General features: G+C 46.8%; 1 protein-coding gene across 2 annotated transcripts in view; it reads right to left on the reverse strand.

Annotated features, from left to right (window-relative positions):
• Window positions 1-22,811, reverse strand: part of etnk2 (ethanolamine kinase 2) — a 67,894-nt gene that overhangs the window by 21,474 nt on the left and 23,609 nt on the right. For both annotated transcript variants that reach the window (XM_070859217.1, XM_070859218.1), the window contains exons 2-4: window positions 22,191-22,450; window positions 10,624-10,764; window positions 2,778-2,920 (exon numbers count right to left, since the gene is read on the reverse strand). In XM_070859217.1, coding sequence (XP_070715318.1) covers window positions 2,778-2,920; window positions 10,624-10,764; window positions 22,191-22,450 — 544 coding nt within the window. The remainder of the gene's footprint in view (window positions 1-2,777; window positions 2,921-10,623; window positions 10,765-22,190; window positions 22,451-22,811) is intronic.

A 22,811-nucleotide genomic window follows, 5' to 3' on the forward strand; every position in this document is an offset into this window, starting at 1 on the left:
CATGTCTCAGTAATAGGTGCCCTCCGCCTTGTTCAACACAAAAAGTCACTCAAAAATGAGCTGAGAGCGAAGAGCACACAAAACAATTCAGTTTTATAGAAAGTCCGAATGCTAATGCACAAAACATCCATTGCACTGTATCTGCAAACAGTGCGGGACCAATAACTGGACAAGATTAAGATAATATAATATACTTTAAGTCGAATACCATTTATTAAATCGATTACCATTTAATCCTCATGCCAAGTTACAAATGCACTATTCACTGATTGCCCAAATGAGTAAACCCCTACTATTTTACAGCCGCATTCTGTAAACAAGCCAAATAACACAAGTGAAATTTTTTTAAAACTTACAATTGGGACATGAATTACCCCAACATACGGACAGGTGTCAGCCATTCAGTCCCTCGAGCCTGTTCCACCTTTCAATGGCTGATCTGTAACCTAACTCCATTGACCCGCCTTTGGCCCATATCCCTTAATACCCTGGGTTAACAGAAAGCTATCAATCTCCGATTTAAAAGTAACAATTGACCTAGCATCAATTGCCGTTTGCGGAAGAGAGTTCCAAACTTCTACCACAAATTTCTTTTTGTGTGCAGAAGTGTTTCCCAACTTCACTCCTAAAAGGTCTGGCTCTAATTTTTAAGACTGTGTCCCCTAGTCCTAGACTCCCCAACCAGCGGGAATAGTTTCCCTCCATCTTCCCTTAATATCTTGAAAGATCACCCCTTCGCTGTCTAAATTCCAGAGTAATAACATCATGACCTCATAGTTCCGCTGTGTCCGTGCCCTTAGCTAAAGGTCACAGAATAGAATCATAGAATGGTGACAGCACGGATGGCGGCCATTCGGCCCGTCGAGCCCGTGCCGGCTCTCAGCTAGTCCCACTCCATCTGCCCTTTCCCCGTAGCCCTGCAAATTTGCTTCCTTCAGATACTTATCCAACTCCCTTTTGAAAGATAAACTGGAGTCTGCCTCCACCACCCTTTCAGGCAGTGCATTCCAGATCCCAACCACTTGCTGCATTAAAAAAAGTGTTTTCTTACATCGCCTTTGGTACTTTTGCCAATCACCTTAAATCTGTGTCCTCTGGTTCACAGGTCACACCCTTTTTTTTCCAAAGGTACAGCGTCCTTAAGGGGACAGGTGCAGCAAGTGCTGGTTTGCAGACTGTGGAAACAGTTGCTGTCAAAATACAGTCATATGCCAAAAAAGGACTAATAAATATAAAAAGTTACCCTATTTCTATTTTTTTTTTAAAAAACACAAAGCTAACAAATTACTAAACTGTAAAGATCACAGAATCTCCAGCAAAAAAAGGGGTACTTTTCAGTTTGTCCCAACAACTTGTATTTTAAAGTAGTAAAATGTCCCAAGGCGCTTCACAGGAGTATTATCAGAGAAAGAAAATTGACACCGAGCCACAAAAGGAGAAATTAGGACAGGTGACCAAAAGTTTGGTCAAAGAGGTAGGTTTTAAGCAGCATCTTGAAGGGAGGAAAGAGAGGTAGAGAGGTTTCAGCAGGACGTTCCAGAGCTTAGGGCCGAGGCAACAGAAGGCACGGCCACCAAAGGTTGAGCGATTATAATCAGGGATGCTCAAGAGGGCAGAATTAGAGGAGCGCAGACATTTCGGGGGACGGGGGGGGGGGGTGGGGGGAAGGATGTGGGGCTGGAGGAGATTACACGAGATAGAGAGGGGCAAGGCCATGGAGGGATTTGAAAACAAGGTTACTTAACCGGGAGCCAATGTAGGTCAGCGGGCACAGGGGGTGGTGATGGGTGAACGGGACTTGGTGTGAGTTAGGACACGGCTTATCTCGAATTGTATTCCAATAGTAAACTCTACATTCCAGTTGACCTCCTTTTGTCAAAGATTCTAAATTGAAATGTACAGAGTCGCCGCCCCTAAAGGAATCGACGTTGTGTTCGGATTTTCCGATGGGCAAGCAAGCAGCTGAAGCACGAGATTATTTACTTTATTACCGTGAAGGATCAGATGACTGGAGAGTGATGATACCCACGAGTGTGAGAGTGACTGTGCGGCCAACAGACAAGAGTGGAGGCAGCACAAAGCTGGCAGTGTGCGAGGGTGTGACTGCCTGCAAGGCATCGATCAGAGCCAACATGGCACAAGTGGGAAGCAACACTGCAAGCATTATGCACCAAGTGAAATGCGATAAAGCAATGATGTGTTGCTTCTCAAAGGATCGAGATACAACTACGTTCAATATTTAAACAGACCTTTATTTAACGAGGAATGAGAGGGGGCTGGAACCCACCCAGTCGGGCCTCCCTGTGATTTAGTACTCTTTGTTATTCATTCAAAATAAAATGTTGAACAACAAAATCTTCATCTCCCCTCCACGTCAAATGACGTCACTTGCTCAGAAAGGCACACAAAATCCAGCAAAACATTCGCAAATAATTCAGGAGCAGTCACCCAGTCGTTATGTGCACGAAACTGGGGTTGGAAAGCGGCTTGTCTTCCACTCAACCCACCTCAGAACGAGACAAGCTAACGACAGTCAGACTCGCGACTCGGTTTGCCGACTGTGGCCAGGAGCTTCGGCCCAACCCACAAGGCTCTTTGGGATTTGGCTCGGAGTTCCGCCCCAGGTTAGTGATCAGCCCCAACTCTTCTAAACCGCTTTCGTTCGTGAAATGTTTTTAAAAATCAAAACAAAAAAACAAAAAAAAAAGGAGACGTCCGTCAGGCTACAAGCTTTGGGACGGCTGGCCAGCTCGCTCGCTTTACAACCGGGTTCTCACCTTCCTTCTCATTGTAGATGATATTCTTGCAAAGGAGGTCGTTATGGCAAAGGACAGTCGGAGAGTTAAGCTCAGACAGGTAGTCCTTCATCCACGCCATCTCCATCTCTAGCGTCTGCAAAGGCGGCACTTTCGTCTGAATCCTGAGGCAAAAGTAAAAAAAAAATGTTTAGATGGACACCCCACAAAGGCAGGGATGAATTCCTCAGGATCCTGCAAGACTCCACTTCCGTTCCCTCCCTCCCTCTCTCAGCACACCCAATTTTCTCCACTCTTGCCATGAAGCGTTTGATCCTGGCTGGGGGGGGGGGGGGGTAACCCATCGAATGGCCATCCGTCATGTGCCCCATGAGACTGCAAGCAAAAAAACATTTCTTCTCTAACAGTTGATTTTTTTTTTTAAATATTCGATCATGGGATGTGGGTCAGCCTAGATTTTTGTGCTCAAGTCTCTGGAGTGGGACTTGAACCCACAGCCTTTTTTTTTTGTTATGCGTTCCTGGGATGTGGGCGTCGCTGGCGAGGCCGGCATTTATTGCCCATCCCCAATTGCCCCTCGAGAAGGTGGTGGTGAGCCGCCTTCTTGAACCGCTGCAGTCCGTGTGGTGAAGGTGCTCCCACAGTGCTGCTAGGGAGGGAATTCCAGGAGTTTGACCCAGCGATGAAGGAACGGCCGATATATTTCCAAGTCAGGACGGTGCGTGACTTGGAGGTGACTGGTATAGTGCAGTGTTGTATTTGTGATAGAATTTTCACTTTCGTATTAATGGCGATATTGAGCGGTCGGTTGGCGCGTCACAGATTCCAATGCAAGCCTTTCCACTGTTGGTGTAAAGACCACTCTTGGTGGCTCAGTGGAGTGGGAAAATGCAGCCCCTGGTAATGAGCCATACTGATAAGGATCCCAGGTTCAAATGCCCGCAGTGAATGAATGCACGAGACAGGGGCAGCAGAACACCTCAGATAGCATCAATGTTCCTGGGCAAGAGATAAGGGAGGGAGAAATCAGGTGAGGTAGCCACCCCTCATAGCTATCCGCTGACCCTAGTGGACATGGATGAAGAACGCCCCCAGCGGGATATACATGAATGATCTGGACACGGGGGGCGATGGGACGACGACAAAAATAGTAAGAGACTGCAGGAGTGCACAGGCTGGCAGGGTGGGCCAGCAGGCGGGAGAGGCTGTTCAACGTAGCAAAATGTCGTGCGATGCAGGGTTTTGAGGACAGGCTGCTGATCGCTGTGGAGAAACCTGCCGACAGGGTTTTGTTAAAGTGGAGCCTGGAGCCTGGTGGTGGGGGCTTCGTACACTGGTGCCGGGATCTTTCTCCAGGAACAGTCACACTGCCGAGGGAAATCCTTCCCGAGGCCGCCAGACTTCTGTCGCCATGCTCCAGGAGCGCTAGATCGTGGAGTAGAAATGGATCACCACGGTCTTCTCCGGAATAGCGGAAAATACCAGCTGCATCCCGAGGGACTGGCCGGAGAGTTGCGGGGGGGGGGTTTGACGGCATTTGTCGCAGGGAGTTTGTGGGGCATCGAGGGTCAAATGAGGGTCATTGCTCCTTTCTGGAGGGCAATACACTCATCGTTGCCATTCGAAAAGAAAGACTTGCATTTATATAGCGCCTGTCATGAACACCGTGCCTCTCAAAGCGCTTTACAGCCAATGAAGTACTTTTGGAGTGCCGTCACTGTTGTAATGTGGGAAACGCGGCAGCCAATTTGCACACAGCAAGCTCCCACAAACAGCAATGTGATCATGACCAGATAACCTGTTTTATTGTTATGGTGGTTGAGGGGCAAATACTGGCCAGGACATCGGGGATAACTCCCCTGCTCTTCGTCAAAATAGGGCCACGGGATCTTTTACATCCACCTGAGCACGCAGACAGGGCCTCGGTTTAACGTCTCATCCAAAAGACGGCACCCCCTCCGCACTGCACTGGAGTGTCAGCCTAGATTGTTTGTATTCAATTCACTGGAGCGGGATTCGAGAAGAGAGTGTGAGCTGAATTGGAGGTTGTATTTAACTGTCCGCCACAGGTACAATGGGCTGAACAGCCTCCTTCTGTGCTGTCTCATTCTACGCTTCCGGCAATGTGAAGCAATACATTTTGGAAGTAAAAAAAAGGGAACGGAAATGTACCTTAAATGGTTAAGTTTTTAAAATGGAGCTTTGGTGTGTAAATACAGTTCATTAAAAATAGTAATGCCAGTAGCTAAGACCAAACAAAGGACACATAGAACCCTCAGTTTTAATTCGAGAATATAAGAACAAGCAGGAAACACTGAATTTGACCATGACTCCAGGTATTGTGTATACAGTTCTGGGCATCTCCTTATAGGAGGAATATAAATATAACAGCAAAGATTCATTAGGATATTACACAGGATGAGGGTTTATAGGTACGAAGAGAGACTTAAAATATATATTGACTATCGAGATATGGGCATCGCCGACAAGGTCGGCATTTATTGCCCTTCCCTAATTGCCCTTGAGGAGGTAGTGAGCCACCTTCTTCTTGAACCGCTGCAGTCCGTGTGGTGAAGGTGCTCCCACAGTGCTGTTAGGGAGGGAGTTCCAGGATTTTGACCCAGCGACGATGAAGGAACAGCCGATATATTTCCAAGTCAGGATCAATGTTCCCTGCAAGCTGTGCCTTGTTCTGCATGCCCTGCTTCTCTCAATGGGTGGTCCCTTTAAATTTCTACCCACGCTTGGTATTTACAATGGAAAATTCCTCGAATGGGGGCGGATTGCCCTATGAGGAGAGATTGAGTAGACTAGGCCTATATTCTCTAGAGTTTAGAAGAATGAGAAGTGATTTCATTGAAACATACAAAATTCTTAGAGCTTGACAGGGTAGATGCAGGGAGGATGTTTCCCAGGGCTGGAGAGTCTAGAACCAGGGGTCACAGTCTCAGAATAAGGGGTTGGTCATTTAGGGCTGAGATGAGGAGAAATTTCTTCAGAGGATGGTGAATCTTTGGAAACTCTCTACCTCAGAGGGCTGTGGATGGTCAGTCATTGAAGTATACTCAAGACAGAGATTGATAGATGTTTGGATATTAAGGGATATGAGGACAGTACAGGAAAGAGTTGAGGTAGAAGATCAGCCATGATCTTATTAAATGGCGGAGCAGGCTCGAGGGGCCGAATCCCGCTCCTAATTCTTATGTTCTTAAAAACCGGTGAGCGGCCTGCGCGGGACCTTGCAGAGTACTGCTGCGCCTCAGCGGAAACGTTGGTCGGGATGGTGTGTGACTGTGGAGGGGAACGTGCAGATGGTGGTGTTCTGCCCACTGCCTGTCCTTGTCCTTCTGTGCGGCCGTGGGACGTGCTGTCGAAGAAGCTTCGAGATGTTAGCGCTTTATTCCACGAGAACGGGGAAGGTCAAGGAGCGACCTGATAGAGGCTTTCAAGACTATAGGAAATGCCCTGATGAGGTAAATAGGGATAGATGACTTCCACCTGTCAATGAGATGGTCATAAGAGGGCACAAATTAATAGAAACCACAAAAATTAACGATTATGTACAGAAATAATAAGGGTAACTCTCCGCCACAAACCACTGTTGATCAAAGTCCATGAATTCTTTAAAAGGGAATTAGACAGTTGCTTGAAAGAGGAATATTATGCGAATTGAGGATTGAGCAGGAGAGTAGGAATAAGCTCGGTGGCTCGTGGGGTGGTGGAACACCAACACCGACTCAATGGGCTGAAAGCCCTGGTTCTGTGTGGCTACATTCCAGTTATATACTGGGGCGTGTTGCTTGGTTGAAGTGTCCACCTTCGTTACTCGCTGAAACTCCCACATGACGAACTGCTATTTGTCAAAGTACCAGAGAGCTGCTGGCACCTGTAGGAGCAAAGTCCAGTTAAGGATTACACGGGATATACGGCACAGAAACAGACCATTCGGCCCAACCAGTCCATGCCGGCGTTTATGCTCCACTTGAGCCTCCTCCCGTCTTTCCTCATCTAAATCTATCAGCATAACCCCCTATTCCCTTCTCCCTCATACGCTTGTCCAGCCTCCTCTTAAATGCATCTATTCTATTCGCCTCAACCACTCCCTGTGGCAGCGATTCCCACATTCTCACCACTCTCTGGGTAAAGAAGTTTCTTCTGAATTCCCTACTGGATTTCTTGGTGACTATCTTATATTGGATGGCCTCTAGTTATGCTCATCCCCCACAAGTGGAAACATTCTCTCTGTATCCACTCTATCACAGAAGGCTGACCATCTTCAACAGGAGGAGGAGAGAGAGGCAGCTCAGTGCCATGATAAAACACAAGAAGAAAGAATGTAGACATTAGAATACACAGCACTATGTACATAGTAAACAATTTATCGTCAACAGTACTGTACAGCAACGTTCCCTCTAAGCTAGTGTTGGTTGAGTTGAGCAGGTTGAGCCTATACACATTGGAGTTCAGAAGAATGAGAGGTGATCTTATCGAAATGTACAAGATAATGAGGGGGCTCTCCAAGGTGGATGCAGAGAGGATATGGCCACTCGTAGGGGAAACTAAAACTAGGGGGCATAGTCTCGGAATAAGGGGCCACCCATTTAAAACTGAGATGAGGAGGAATTTCTTCTCTCAGAGGGCTGTAAATCTATGGAATTCCCTGCCACAGAGAGCTGTGGAGGCTGGGTCATTGAACATAAGAATTAGGAACAGGAGCAGGCCATCTAGCCCTTTGAGCCTGCTCCGCCATTCAAAAAGATCATGGCTGATCTGGCCGTGGACTCAGCTCCACTTACCCGCCCGCTCCCCATAACCCTTAATTCCCTTACAGTTAACAGCAACCTTCTCTGAACTGCCTCCAAAGCAAGTATATCCTTTCATAAATATGGAAACCAAAACTGCACGCAGTATTCCAAGTGTGGCCTCACCAATACCTTGTATAGCTGTAGCAAGACTTCCCTGCTTTTATACTTTATTTGCCTTTGCAATAAAGGTCAAAATACCATTGGCCTTCCTGATCACTTGCTGTACGTGCATACCATCCTTTTGTGTTTCATGCACAAGTACCCCCAGGTCCCACTGTACTGCGGCACTTTGCAATCTTTCTCCATTTAAATAATAACTTGCTCTTTGATTTTTTTTCTGTCAAAGTGCATGACCTCACACTTTCCAACATTATTCTCCATCTGCCAAATTTTTGCCCACTCACTTAGCCTGTCTGTCTGTCCTTTTGCAGATTTTTTGTTGCAGATTTTGTGTGTCCTCCTTACACATTGCTTTTCCTCCCATCTTTGTATCATCAGCAAACAAAGTCATTAATGTAGATTGTAAATAGTTGGGATCCCTGCAGCACCCCACTAATTACTGGTTGCCAACCAGAGAATGAACCATTTCTCCCGACTCTCTGTTCTCTGTTAGTTAGCCAATCCTCTATCCATGCTAATATATTATTCCCAATCCCGTGAACTTTTATCTTGTTCAGTAACCTTTTATGTGGCACCTTGTCAAATGCCTTCGGGACTTGGTACGAGTTAGGACATGAGCTGCCGAGTTTTGGATGACCTCAAGTTTACATAGGGTAGAATGTGGCAGGTCAGCCAGGAGTGCGTCGGGAGTAGTCAAAGGCATGAATGAGGAGAAGCTCTGAAAACTGATTTTCGTGTAATTGTGATTCCAACATCTGAAAGTAATACAATTCATTGCCTTTCAGAAACTAAATTTGCATAGAATCCTGGTTTATGGTCAGGTGAAATATAAATGATTCAACTTGATAGCTATGGGGGAAAATTATTCACTGCACTCCTGGGACACACTGGCAACGCACTTCAGGAAACCGCGTCGACGCAGCCCATGACTTTCCTTCTATTAAAATGAGTGAATGGAAATCAGTTAGATGCTGGGTAATTCTCCCTGTCCAATAACAGAACGCACTGGGAGAATATATTTAAGGTGTAGACAAATTTTTGAGCAATAAGGGAATAAAGGGTTATGGGGAGCGGGCGGGGAAGTGGAGCTGAGTCCATGATCGGATCAGCCATGATCTTATTAAATGGCGGAGCAGGCTCGAGGGGCCGTATGGCCGACTCCTGCTCCGATTTCTTATGTTCTTGTGTCTGGAGCTGCCGTGCAGGCATCTTACCGGCTTTTACATGGTTATGGGGAGTGTGCATACGCGAAAATCTGAATGGGCTGCACAGTTAAAGGGACCATTGCTGAACAGTATATAATTAGAACATACGATATACATAGAATGTAGCTGTAATATTCTATACAGGGTAGAGTCCTTTAAAATCACAGAATGGTTATAGCACAGGAGGAGGCCATTCGGCCCGTGCCGACTCTCAGCGAGTCCCGCTCTTTCCCTGTAGCCCTGCAATCTTTTTTGCCCCCCCATTCAGGTACTTATCCAACTCCCTTCCGAAAGCCTCGATTGAGTCTGCCTCCACCACCCTTTCAGGCAGCGCATTCCAGATCCCAACCACTCGCTGCGTAAAAAAGGTTTCTCTTACGTCGCCTTTGGTTCTTCTGCCAATCGCCTTAAATTTGAGACCTCTGGTTCTTGACCCAGTGGGAACAGTTTCTCTCGCTCTACTCCTGTCTAGACCCCTCATGGTTTTGAACACCTCTACCAAATCTCCTCTCAACCTTCTCTTCTCTAAAGGAGAACAACCCCAGCTTTTGCCAGTCCAACAATGAAATCCTGTTTTTTTTGAACAGATTTAAAATCCACAATTCTCTAATCCTAACCAAGGCCAACATAACAGAACATTTATTTCAAATAAAAACAGAAAATGCTGGAAATACTCAGCAGGTCAGGCAGCATCTGTGGAGAGAGAAACACAGTTAACCCTTCAGGTCAATGACCTTTCGTCAGAACCAAAAGTTATTTGATCCATTTACTGCTTGCCTCAGCTGATGGAAATGTTCACCGAGATCTGTGGCGAACAACAAGGTTCAGGGAATGGTACGACACTAATGCTGGAGGAATGCTCACAGAAACCTACAGATTGTCGCAACCTTAGAGCGGGGGATGGTATAAGACATAAGGCACAAGAAATAGGAGGAGTAGGCCCTACGGCCCCTTGAGCCTGCTCCGCCATTCACTAAGATCATGGCTGATCATCGACCTCAACTCCACTTTCCCGCCCGATCTCCATAACCCCTTTATTCCCCTATATGGTATGGCATGCAAGCCTGCTGGCTAAAGGCATCTATTAGTCCGTATGAATCGGCAGCAATGTTCCCTTTAAATTTAACTTTTGGGTGCGTGACCCCTTTAAGGGGCGGTGTGGCCCATTCAAATTACCGCTCCGCGCGGTTTGCCCTATTTAAATGCCGGTGAGCCGGCTGCCTGGGAGCTACAGAGCGCCGCGCAGCTTAAAGGGAACATTCTTGTTTTAAAAAAAGTTATTGTTGCTAAATACACTCAAAAAAAAAATGATTTAAAAACATTAAAAGCTTTGCGCTAGCATTAATAATGGAGCCAAGTTGATTTCATAACTGTCCGCACAAGATGTGCCACTTTTTTCTAAAGATTCATTGTCTTCCTCCACTCCCATACATCTCATTCATTGCATTTTGCGAATGATTATGGAGTCACTGTTTATTCAGTAGTGCAAGGGTTTCTCAATATTTAACTGTATAGAGATGCTACTTATTCAATAGGATAAGGGATACGCACTGTGTAACTGTACAGAGTCACTGTATATTCAGCAGGGTAAAAGGCACTCCCTTTACAGAGTTACTATATTTTCAGCAGGATTGAGGTCTCCCTGTACAGAGTCACTATATATTCAGCAGGGTAAAAAGTCTCTCACTGTGTAACTAGTCCACTTGATTCAGGTAGACCACACGGCTGACCACATACCTGGTATTTTTAGCTTCAGGCGTGAACTCTGAGGAGACGAGAGCCATGTACTTTCGCATTTTCACCCAGAGGTTGGGTTTCGGAATACAACCGTTGTGGGCGTGAATGGAATGAATCCTCGCCAGTTCTGTCGCTATGAGCCTGCGAAGAGGTGTAAGTCACGCACATTATTCAAATAAATCTATCCCGAAAATAGTTTACAGACATTTTCCCATTTATCAAGGCGTTGGTGAATGCGGGACCGACTAATCCGGAATCTCTGTCGCAATTGGAGCAACTCCACAATGAAGTGCTCCAATTAGAAAGGGCTTGCCTTTATATAGCGCCTTTCACGACCCACAGGATGTCCCAAAGCGCTCGACAGACAATTAAGTACTTTTGGAGTGTAGTCATTGTTGTAATGTCGGAAACACGGCGGCCAATTTGCACACAGCGAGGTCCCATAAATAATGAGGCAATAACCAGATAATCTGTTTTGATGGGTCAAATCAGAAAATGGGAGAGACTCCAGACACAGTAGAAAGATGTCACAAGGCACTTCATACAGAGGCGTACGGCAGAAAATGGACAACGAGCCGAAGGAGGAGATCAGGAAAACTTGGCCAGAGGTGGATTTTAAGAAGGGTCTTGATAGGAGAGAGGGAGAGAGGGGGGGAAGAGATGTGGAGGAGGAAGGAATTCCAGAGGATGGAGTCCAGGTGGACGAAGGCATGGCCACCATTGGTGAAGTGAAGGGTTACACAAGAGGTCGCAGCCAGGGAAAGGAGCTAGGGAGGAGAGAGACCATGGAGGGCTCTTGACAGAGTACCGTGGAACAGATCAAGGTGCAGGTTGCAGTCCTACAGAGCACATCCAAATGTAGATCCTTGGTCCCAAGCCACACAGCCCTTGACCAGCAGTGCCAAGGGACGGATGCAGATGCAGGTTCCAGCCCCGCGCTCCACAGCTCCAGATCAGAGACACGTTACAGCAAGGAGGGGCTGAGAGGGGGCACGTGGGTTTATGGCCGTCAGAAAGGAAGGAGGAAGTCTGCGGAGATGGATAGCCGGGGTGGTGCCGGTGCACTTCCTGCCAGCTGGCGACTGCAACCGGCCTGGTAGAGGCATTGGGCCGGGCCAACCAAGAAATAAAAGGGTTAAACTAACAGCCTAAAACAAAAAAAGGGGAAAACGTAACCAAAAAATGCAGGTCAAAAAAACCTGGGCCTGAATGGTTAATCCTAGCAAAAAAGGAAAATATTTTGTACGGTTTGAAGGGAAAAAAATAGGAGCTTAGAAGACATAGAAAACCAAATTAAAAACTGCTAGATGGATAATCAGCCTGCGAGAGAAAACAAGATGAAGAAATAAAGGGCCAGCGAGGAGTTTAAAAAGTGGGTCACAGTGAACAAAATGTTAGAACATTGCGGACTGTTAAAGGCAAGAGAGGCGAAAGAGACAGAGAGAGAACAGTACGGCAGTTTGCTTAAACCTTGGGGAACCGTGGTAGTTGGTGAGATGGAAGACGATATAACCAACTCCAGAGAGACAAAATGGCCAGAGAGAGAGGATATTCATAAGCCGACAGGGAGAGAGTCAAAGTGGGGGTGGTTGCGGCTGAATATTTTCACAGCTCATTAAGTACCAGGAGGCTGGAAAATAGCTAATCTTAGTTCAGTTAACCTTCCGACACGCTCCAGGGAATTATGGGTCAGTCATCTGACAGCGACAGTAGAGAAGAAAGATTTGAGTCGATTATACAACAAGCAGTTCAGCAAGTGTTTAACAAGGGAAAAGGATATGCGTCTAAGTCAGCGTGGTGTTAGGAAAAGTGGGCCATATGTCTGACATTTACTGGAACTCCTATGTAGATGTAACACAAGAAATGGGAGCAGGAGTCGGCCATTTGGCTCCTCGAGCCTGCTCCGCCATTCAATAAGATCCTGGCTGATCAGTTCTTGGCCTCAACGCCACTTCCCCGCCTCTCCCCATAAACCTCGACTCCAACAGAATTGGATGAGGAGTTTAAAAAAAACACATTAATTCTCTGAATATGGGCATTGCTGGTATGGTCGGCACTTATTGCCTGTCCCTAATTGCCCTCCAGAGCTGCCTTCTTGAACAGTTGTAGTTGTGTGGCGAAGGCACTCCTGCTGTTGCTGTTAGATAGGGAGCTTTGTCATTTTGATCCAGCGACGATGAAGGAATGGCAATATATGTCCCAAGTCGAGGGTCCGGATGTTATCAGGTACTTTGACTTTTGCGAGGAATTTGATAAGGTGCTAGTCAAACGACAAAATAAATAAAAGGAAATAAAGAATAATGATCAAAGGCATCGTCCTAATTTGCCAGCTCTGACTACTGGTGTAAAAACAGAGAGACAGACTATTATCGGAATGGTGACAGATTAGGAAAAGGGGAGGTGCAACGAGACCTGGGTGTCATGGTACATCAGTCATTGAAGGTTGGCATGCAAGTACAGCAGGTGGTTAAGAAAGCAAATGGCATGGTGGCCTTCATAGCGAGGGGATTTGAGTACAGGGGCAGGAAGGTGTTGCTACAGTTGTACAGGGCCTTGGTGAGGCCACACCTGGAGTATTGTGTACAGTTTTGGTCTCCTAACTTGAGGAAGGACATTCTTGCTATTGAGGGAGTGCAGCGAAGGTTCACCAGACTGATTCCCGGGACGGCGGGACTGATATATCAAGAAAGACTGGATCAACTGGGCTTGTATTCACTGGAGTTCAGAAGAATGAGAGGGGATCTCATAGAAACGTTTAAAATTCTGATGGGTTTAGACAGGTTAGATGCAGGAAGAATGTTCCCAATGTTGGGGAAGTCCAGAACAAGGGGTCACGGTCTAAGGATAAGGGGTAAGCCATTTAGGACCGAGATGAGGAGGAACTTCTTCACCCAGAGAGTGGTGAACCTGTGGAATTCTCTACCACAGAAAGTTGTTGAGGCCAATTCACTAAATACATTCAAAAAGGAGTTAGACGTAGTCCTTACTACTAGGGGGATCAAGGGGTATGGTGAGAAAGCAGGAATGGGGTACTGAAGTTGCATGTTCAGCCATGAACTCATTGAATGGTGGTGCAGGCTAGAAGGGCCGAATGGCCTACTCCTGCACTATTTTCTATGTTTCTAAGGTGCAGCTCAAGGTCTGTCCAGCGAGCTCTGCAATTCATAGAAGGATCCTGAAAAACCATCTAAGGTTTTCAAAGTGCACGAAAAGCAGGATATTTGAAGCAAAGGGATGGCATTGAGACATACCCAGAGTTTTGGCAACTGGGAAGATGAATCACAAATGGCATATGGGGCTCAGTGGGCAGCACCCTTGCCTCCGAGGCAGAAGGTGGTGGGTTCAAGTCCCACTCTGGAGACTCGAGCACAGAAATCTAGGCTGACACACCAGAGCAGTACTGAGGGAGCGCTGCACTGTCGGAGGTGCCGTCTTTCAGATGAGACGTTAAACCGAGGCCCCATTTGCTCTCTCAGGTGGAGGTAAAAGATGCCATGGCACTATGTTGAAGAACAGCAGGGGAGTTCTCCCCGGTGTCCTGGCCAATATTTATCCCTTAATCAACATCACAGATTATCTGGTCATTATCACATTGCTGTTTGTGGGAGCTTGCTGTGCGCAAATTGGCTGCCGCATTTCCCACATTACAACAGTGACTACACCTCAAAATTACTTCATTGGCTGTAAAGTTCTTTGGGACTATCTGAGGTTGTGAAAAGCACTATATAAATGCAAGTCTTCCATTTTTCAGCAATATGGAAAGAACAAAAACTTGCATTTATATACCGCCTTTCACATCCTCAGGACATCCCAAAGCACTTCACAGCCAACGAGTTGCATTTGAAGTGTTGTTTTGTAGGCAAACTCAGCAGCCAATGTGCCCACACCAGGCTCCACACACAGTGACGAGACAAATGACCAGTGAGTTGTCATGATCTGGAACGTGCTGCCTGAAAGGGCGGTGGAAGCAGATTCAAAAGCAACTTTCAAAAGGGAATTGGATATATACTTGAAAAGGAAAAAAAAAAAACAGCAGGGCTGTGGGGAAAGAGCAGGCGAGCTGGACCAATTGGCCAGCTCTTTCAGGGAGCCGACATAGGCACGATGGGCCGAATGGCCTCCTTCTGTGCTGTACGATTCAAAAATTGATAAAGTAAATGACTCCAGGCTATAAAACACACAAGATGGATCTTGGACGGCGAGTTGCTCATTTAAGTACTTTAATGAGGCTGCATGCCTCAGATTTTCTCTCACTTCCAGCTTTAACGTTGGCCGGCTGGGTTTTCCAGGCCTTGGGAAACCCGGCAGCTAAAGAGAGGCAAGGAAGAGATAAGTGCCTTTCCAGCATTGCTTGTGGGCCAGGGGGAGCAAGAATGCTCCCATCATCGGTCCCCCCACCCCCAAGGAAATTAGTCTCCTACTCCATGAGGGAATTGGACCCTCCCCCACCCCCCACCCCCCCCCCCCCCCACTGCAGATCATCATCGCCCCCTGCGATCCCCGACACTGCCACCACGATCCACCCGGGGCACCCCCCCCGTAGATCATCACCCCCTGCGATCCCCGACAGCCCCCACCATGACCCCGCCCCTCCCCCCACCCTCAAAGCCATGCTATATCCAACCCCGCCCTCCATTCCCCCCCCCCCCCCCCGCCACCACCGCCCCCCCCCCCCCCGCCCTTGCTGTCACTACCCCGAGCAGCAGAGAACCTACCTGCTCCTGTGTGGTAGCTTCTGCTGCAGTGCTCCCCACCGGACAAGGAGCCAAGCCTATCAATCAGGCTGGCCTCCCAGCGGGGGAACCTGTAAAACAAAAACCCATGCACGCTGTGGAGTTAAGGGATTTCCAGGTTTCCCCCCTCCACCCCCCTCCGCCCCCCCCCACCCACCCCCCTCAAGCAGAAATCCTACCCTCCGCTTTGGCCACCCCGCCCCAGTAAATATCGGGGCCATTGGGTCTGCACTCGTCACACTTGCATTTCCGCCTGTACGTTTTCTTTCTCCCTCAATCATCCCTGTCCGACTCCAGCACAATGACTTGCCTCAGCAACACAAAAGAGCCTTCGTCCCGAATACCACCAGGGACGCAGGAGCCCAACGACCTCAACTGCAGAAGAAAAGCGGAGAAAAATATCTCTGTTTCGGCCACGGGCTATTGGGTCGATTTGTAAAAATTGCTGCTTGGCCCCGCCCCAAACTTTACAGTTGCACGGAAACAGGGCGAAAACCCAGCCCTACACTGCATCCCTCGTGCCTTTCTCCCAGGCATGGATCGCGTCAGCTTACGCTCACATGGGTAGTGGCGGCAGGCAGCGTTCCCGCTGCAGACATTGCAAATACCGTGCGCGGGCCAAGGTTTAAAGGGGCAGCGTGCCAAAAGAGACAGGACGCACGGGATAAAGTGCAGCTTTTACAGGGAACAGGGTTGGTAGGCCTCCCGTACAACGAGCAACTTTAACACAGGCAAACACCCCAAGAGCCTTCACATGCGGGATAGCAGATGCCGAGATAAAGGTGAAAGCAAAGAGTGGGTGACCAAAATATTAAGAAAAGAGGTGCTTTTTAACAACAACAACAACTTGATTTTATTTAGATATAGATAGATAGGCTCAGTGAGTGGGCAAAAATTGGCAGGTGGACTTTAATGTGGGAAAATGTGAGGTTATCCACTTTGGTAGGAAAAATAAAACTGCAAATTATTTAAATGGATAGCGATTACAAAATGCTGCAGTACTGAGGGATCTGGGGGTTCTTGTACATGAAAAAAAGTTAGCATGCAGGTACAGCAAGTAATCAGGAAGCCAAATGGAACGCTGGCCTTTATTGCAAGGGGGTAAGAGTATAAAAGTAGGGACGTTCTGCTCCAACTGTTCAGAGAAGGTTCACGAGGTTGATTCCGGAGATGAAGGGGTTGTCTTGTGAAGAAAGGTTGAGCAGGTTGGGCTTATACTTGGAGTTTCGAAGAATGAGAGGTGATCTTATTGAAACATACAAAATCCTGAGGGGGCTCGACAGGGTAGATGCCGAGAGGATGTTTCCCCTCGTGGCGGAATCGAGAACTAGGGTGCACAGTTTCAGAATAAAGGGACGCCCATTTAAAACAGAAATGAGGAGGAATTTCTTCTCTCAGAGGGTTGTAAATCTATGGAATTCTCTGCCTCAGAGCTGTGGAGGCTGGGTCACTGAATATATTTAAGGTGGAGATAGACAGTTTTTTTGAATGGTAAGGGAGTCAAGGGTTATGGGGAACGGGCAAGGAAATGGAGTGGAGGCCAGGATCGGATCAGCCATGATCTTATTAAATGGCAGAGCAGGCTCGACGGGCCAAATTACCTACTCCTGCTCCTATTTTTTATGTTCTTATATAGCATCTTTAACGTAGTGAAACGGCCCAAGATGCTTCACAGGAGTATTCTGCAATAAAAATTTGACACCGAGCCCCATAAGTAGAAATTAGCGCAGGTGACCAAAAAGAGATAGGTTTTAAGGAGCGTCTTGAAGGAGGAAAGACAGCTACAGAGGTTTAGGCAGCGAGTTCCAGAGCTTGGGGCCCAGGCAACAGAAGGCACGGCCACCAATGGTTGAGCGATTACAATCAGGGATGCTCAGGAGGGCAGAATTAGAGGAGCACAGACATCTCGGGGGAGGGAGGGGGAGGTTGTGGGGCTGGAGGAGATTACAGAGATGGGGAGGGGCGAGGCCATGGAGGGATTTGAAAATAAGTTTGAGAATTTTGAAATCGAGGCGTTGCTTAACTGGAAGCCGGGGTGAGCGGGAATTGGTGCGAGTTAGGATCAAAGTGTCAGGGTTAGGTCATAAATGGTGCTATAAAAATGCACGTTTGTTCTGTAGAAAGCCAAGAATGTTAGCAACCCCAAGAAGTAACATTTCCAACATAGCTATTCAGATTGAGTCTCGAGATCAAACCAATAAGTTTAGGCAGGTGATTTGGCGTAGTGCTAAATCCCATTAGATTCAACATCTCAAAGTCGGCCTAGTTTCTGGGTGTTGCCAATTGTGTGAGCCAGTCCCTCCAAAGCATTCCCAGTATGAACTGCCTCAGTACTGGTGTGGCCAGAACTAAAACCGAAATTGGAGTTATTGCTTAGTGCGTTTGCCAGAATGTCAACACTTAACAATATAATGATTCAATCTGCCAATTAAAAAAAAAACCTCCATTTCAGTTAAAAGGCCCTTAATGATATAGCTCTGAAGGGGTCTTTACAGGTTTTCAGATGGTGGAAGAGTTTAGACTGCTTTGCCTTGCGCTGAGAACCACCTAATGCACCTTGTGGGCTAACGCGACCAGCCGTGGCTCAGTGGACAGCACTCTCGCCTGTGAGTCAGAAGGTTGTGGGTTCAAGTCCCACTCCAAGGACTTGTGCGCAAAAATCTGGGCTGACACTCCAGTGCCGTGCTGAGGGAGTGCCGCACTGTCGGAGGTACCGTCTTTCGGTTGAGATGTAAAAGATCCCATGGCATGATTTCGAAGAAGAGCAGGGGAGTTATCCCTGATGTCCTGGGGCCATGGTCATTAGCACATGGCTGTTTGTGGGAGCTTGCTGTGCACAAATTGGCTGCCGCGTTTCCTACAGTTCAACAGCAACTACACTTCAAAAATACTTCATTGGCTGTAAAGCGCTTTGACACGCCCAGTGGTCGTGAAAGGCGCGATAGAAATGCAAGCTTTTTTTTTCATGTAATACTTTCAACTCATCGAATATGGTTATTTTAAACAATTATAAAGAGAGACAGTATTTCAGAGGCAAGGAGAGAGGTGTGGATGTGTGTATGTGTGTCTCATCAGCACTTCTGCCAATGCAATACTCCACAGCGCTATGCTGCACTTCAGTACAGTACTGAGAGAGCTTTGCATTGGTAGCGGTGCCATCTTTTGAATAATTCATTAAACAAATACTCGAGGTGGATGTAAAACATCCCACAGCACTATTCAAAGAACAGGAAGTTCTCCTGATGCCCTGATCAACATTTATCCTTCAACCAACACCACCAAAAAAAAAACCCAGATTAACTGGACATTTACTGCATTTGCTGTGTGACATTGCGGTGTATAAATTGGCTGCTGTGTTTACCAGATTACAACAATGACTACACATCAAAAGTACTTGTGAGGCACTTGGGGCATCCCCATGCCATGAAAGGTGCTATATAAATGCAAGGTCTTTCTTTGCAGCATAGTATTGAATTACACACACGCACACAGTTGTCCGAGGAGGTCATGTTGAAGCCAATTATTCTTCCCAACCCACAAAACTTGTATTTATATAGCGCCTTTAACGTAGTGAAACATCCCAAGGCTTCACAGGAGTATTACGAGATAAAAATTTGACACCGAGCCCCATAGTAGAAATTAGTGCAGGTGACCAAAAGCTTGGTCAAAGAGGTAGGTTTTAAGGAGAAGCTTAAAGGAGGAAAGACAGGTAGAGAGGTGGTGAGGTTTAGACAGGGAGTTCCAGAGCTTGGGGCCTAGGCAACAGAAGGCACTGCCACCAATGGTGGAGCGATTATAAATCGGGGATGCTCAAGAGGGCAGAATTAGAGGAGCACAGATGGAGGAGATGGTTGAGGGTCTGGAGGAGATTACAGAGATAGGGAACATAAGAACATAAGAAATAGGCCCCTCAAGGATGCTCAGCCATTCAATAAGATCATGGTTGATCTGATCTTTTTCCTCAACTCCACTTCCTTGCCCGCTCCTCATAACCCTTGACTCCCTTATCATTCAATAAATAGGAGGGGCTTGAGAAAAGGATGAGAATTTTGAAATCGAGGCGTTGCTCAACACAGCAGGGAAGGGGAAAAAATGTAACTCTCTTCGAAGGTCACTGGACGTTAGCGCCGTGATAGTTAGCTTGAGAAAAATAGCAATGGTGTCGGTGATCTGCCAGAGCGTGAAATGTGGCAAAATGAAGGGCGACCAAGTTGGGAGAAGGGTTACCAACCCTCCAGCATTGCCCTGGAGTCGCCAGACATTTTTAAGAGCCTGCTCCCGGCCACTGCTTCGAGCAGCAATGAAAAGTCATTGGAGCATTAAAAAACAAATTCATTTAGTTTGTAAACTTAATAGTTATAAAAATATTGGAGACAAGAAAAAAAAAAAGAGGCTGTTTAGGGGCGATTGGAGGGAGGAGATCTTGTGATGGAATCTTGTGGAGTAGAATTGGCAAATCTAGTTTGGGGGCAGGAAAAAAAAAAGAGGGGAAGGAGAATCATAGAGAGGGGAACTAAAAATAAAACTCAGTTACAGAGACGCTGCAGGACCACATTCACCACAAGGGCTTGTGCATGGAACACAAAAACTTATTATGCAAGGAATTAGGAAGGCAAATGGAATGTTGGCCTTCATTGCAAGGGGGATGGAGTATAAAAGTAAGGAAGTCCTGCTACAACTGTACCCCAGAGAGCTGTGGAGGCTGGGTCACTGAATATATTTAAGGTGGAGATTTTTGAATGATAAGGGAGTCAAGGGTTATGGGAAGCGGGCACGGAAGTGGAGCTGAGGTCAAGACCAGATCAGCCATGATCTTATTGAATGGCGGAGCAGGCTCGAGGGGCCAAGTGGCCGACTCCTGCTCCTATTTCTTATGCATGTTCTTATTATGTATAAGGCACACCAGTGGACAGTTGAGAGTGACTAGTGGGGTACCGCAAGGTTCTGTGCTGGGGCCCCAGCTGTTTACACTGTACATTAATGATTTAGACGAGGGGATTAAATGTAGTATCTCCAAATTTGCGGATGACACTAAGTTGGGTAGCAGTGTGAGCTGCGAGGAGGATGCTATGAGGCTGCAGAGCGACTTGGATAGGTTAGGTGAGTGGGCAAATGCATGGCAGATGAAGTATAATGTGGATAAATGTGAGGTTATCCACTTTGGTGGTAAAAACAGAGAGACAGACTATTATCTGAATGGTGACAGATTAGGAAAAGGGGAGGTGCAACGAGACCTGGGTGTCATGGTACATCAGTCATTGAAGGTTGGCATGCAGGTACAGCAGGCGGTTAAGAAAGCAAATGGCATGTTGGCCTTCATAGCGAGGGGATTTGAGTACAGGGGCAGGGAGGTGTTGCTACAGTTGTACAGGGCCTTGGTGAGGCCACACCTGGTGTATTGTGTACAGTTTTGGTCTCCTAACCTGAGGAAGGACATTCTTGCTATTGAGGGAGTGCAGCAAAGGTTCACCAGACTGATTCCCGGGATGGCGGGACTGACCTATCAAGAAAGACTGGATCAACTGGGCTTGTATTCACTGGAGTTCAGAAGAATGAGAGGGGACCTCATAGAAACGTTTAAAATTCTGACGGGGTTAGACAGGTTAGATGCAGGAAGAATGTTCCCAATGTTGGGGAAGTCCAGAACCAGGGGACACAGTCTAAGGATAAGGGGTAAGCCATTTAGGACCGAGATGAGAAGGAATTTCTTCACCCAGAGAGTGGTGAACCTGTGGAATTCTCTATACCACAGAAAGTTGTTGAGGCCAATTCACTAAATATATTCAAAAAGGAGTTAGATGAAGTCCTTACTACTAGGGGGATCAAGGGGTATGGCGAGAAAGCAGGAATGGGGTACTGAAGTTGCATGTTTAGCCATGAACTCATTGAATGGCGGTGCAGGCTAGAAGGGCCGAATGGCCTACTCCTGCAGCTATTTTCTATGTTTCTATGTTTCTATGTTACACTCACCGAGGTGTAGTGCAACAGACCATGTGCTCATAGGCTGTTGTATTGTTACAAGGATTGCTTCTGCCTTTGGAAGAATTTTCTCCCTACAAAATCTTTATTTCTTCCCTTACTTGCTAGCAAACCATTTATATTATTTCCTTGTGGATTTAGAAAAAAAACCACCTGTCTCAACAAATTGGCACGGGTGTTCAGAAGTCAATGGTTGACGAAAGTACAAAGAACACTTCATTCCAGAGAAACAGGTTTAGAATTGACTGATGCTTTTGGAGGAACATCATAATAAATCCCATGAGAAGCCGAATTTGGCTCCTCAAGCTCCGCTTGCAATCTTGGCCGAGCTTCTTCGTCGCTGCCAAAAAACAGCACAGCTACTGGACAACTTTATGGGCTGGACTTTCCATAGGTTTTGCCCCGCTACTGCCCAGTTAACCGCTGAGATTTAGTCCAACACTCATATTTCCATAAAAATGGAAACTAACGCCCATTTATCGCCAGCGTTAGTTTCAGCATAAAGTTAACGCCGAGAATGAGCTAAACTGCCCGCTCATATTTTTTTATAAAAATGTCATCATCAATTGTGCACCACCCAGAAAATGGTTTAGAATGGAAACTAACACACAGTTTCTCAATGCACCGCACTCATGAAGAACAGTTGGCATTAGGAGGGGAGTCCCAATGCAAGTTAAACTTATGGCATACAAGACATGCGTTCAAACATTCAATTAAATAATCTGGAAATACAAAAAAAAACTCTAGTATCAGCAATGGTGACCATGGATGGAACTATTGAATGGATGACAGCTCCACACAGCGTTAACACAATTTATATATAGGTTTGGGGTTTTTTTGAGTAAAGTTTGGTACCTGAACAGAGCTGGGTCTCGCACATGCTCCGGACCTAGCGCTATCCCATGCATGAACTCGTAACAGAGGCCGTTCTGAAACGTACAGTACAGCTTTGGAGCACAACCATTGGCGTGCAGGACCTGAAAGCTCTTCAGTTCATTGTCCCGGTCCACAAACAGCTCGGTCTTGTTGCCATAAACTCTCACTAAGACGACATCTTCCATCCTGTTCCCCACGTAGCAGCCGACCAGTTTGTTTGTGATCCCATCTGTAAATAACTGGAAGAAACACACAGTTGCCGTTAGCCATGCACCTGGTGGAAAAAAAATATTGGGGCCGAACTGTACTGGCAGGGCTCGACCAAATGACAATTCCAGTCTAGGCTCACATCAGATTGAAGAGGCAGACATTAGCTGTGCTCTTTTTAATCTAAATTTTCCTAGCACTGCCTGCAGTACACAATTCTCACAAGGAGCACATGCTGCTTTGAGTGACACCGAGCTTAAAGTCAACTTTTAATGTTCTCAACTCCCCCTTTCTCCTGGGTGAAGCCTCACCATTTACATTTGAGTGCTCAGTGCCCTGGATGTAAAGCAACACGCAGAGAGCAACCTGCTGTACTTCTACCACCATCAGGTT

Source organism: Pristiophorus japonicus, chromosome 17, assembly GCF_044704955.1.
Source record: "Pristiophorus japonicus isolate sPriJap1 chromosome 17, sPriJap1.hap1, whole genome shotgun sequence".
In the NCBI taxonomy this organism is placed as follows: Eukaryota; Metazoa; Chordata; class Chondrichthyes; family Pristiophoridae; genus Pristiophorus; species Pristiophorus japonicus.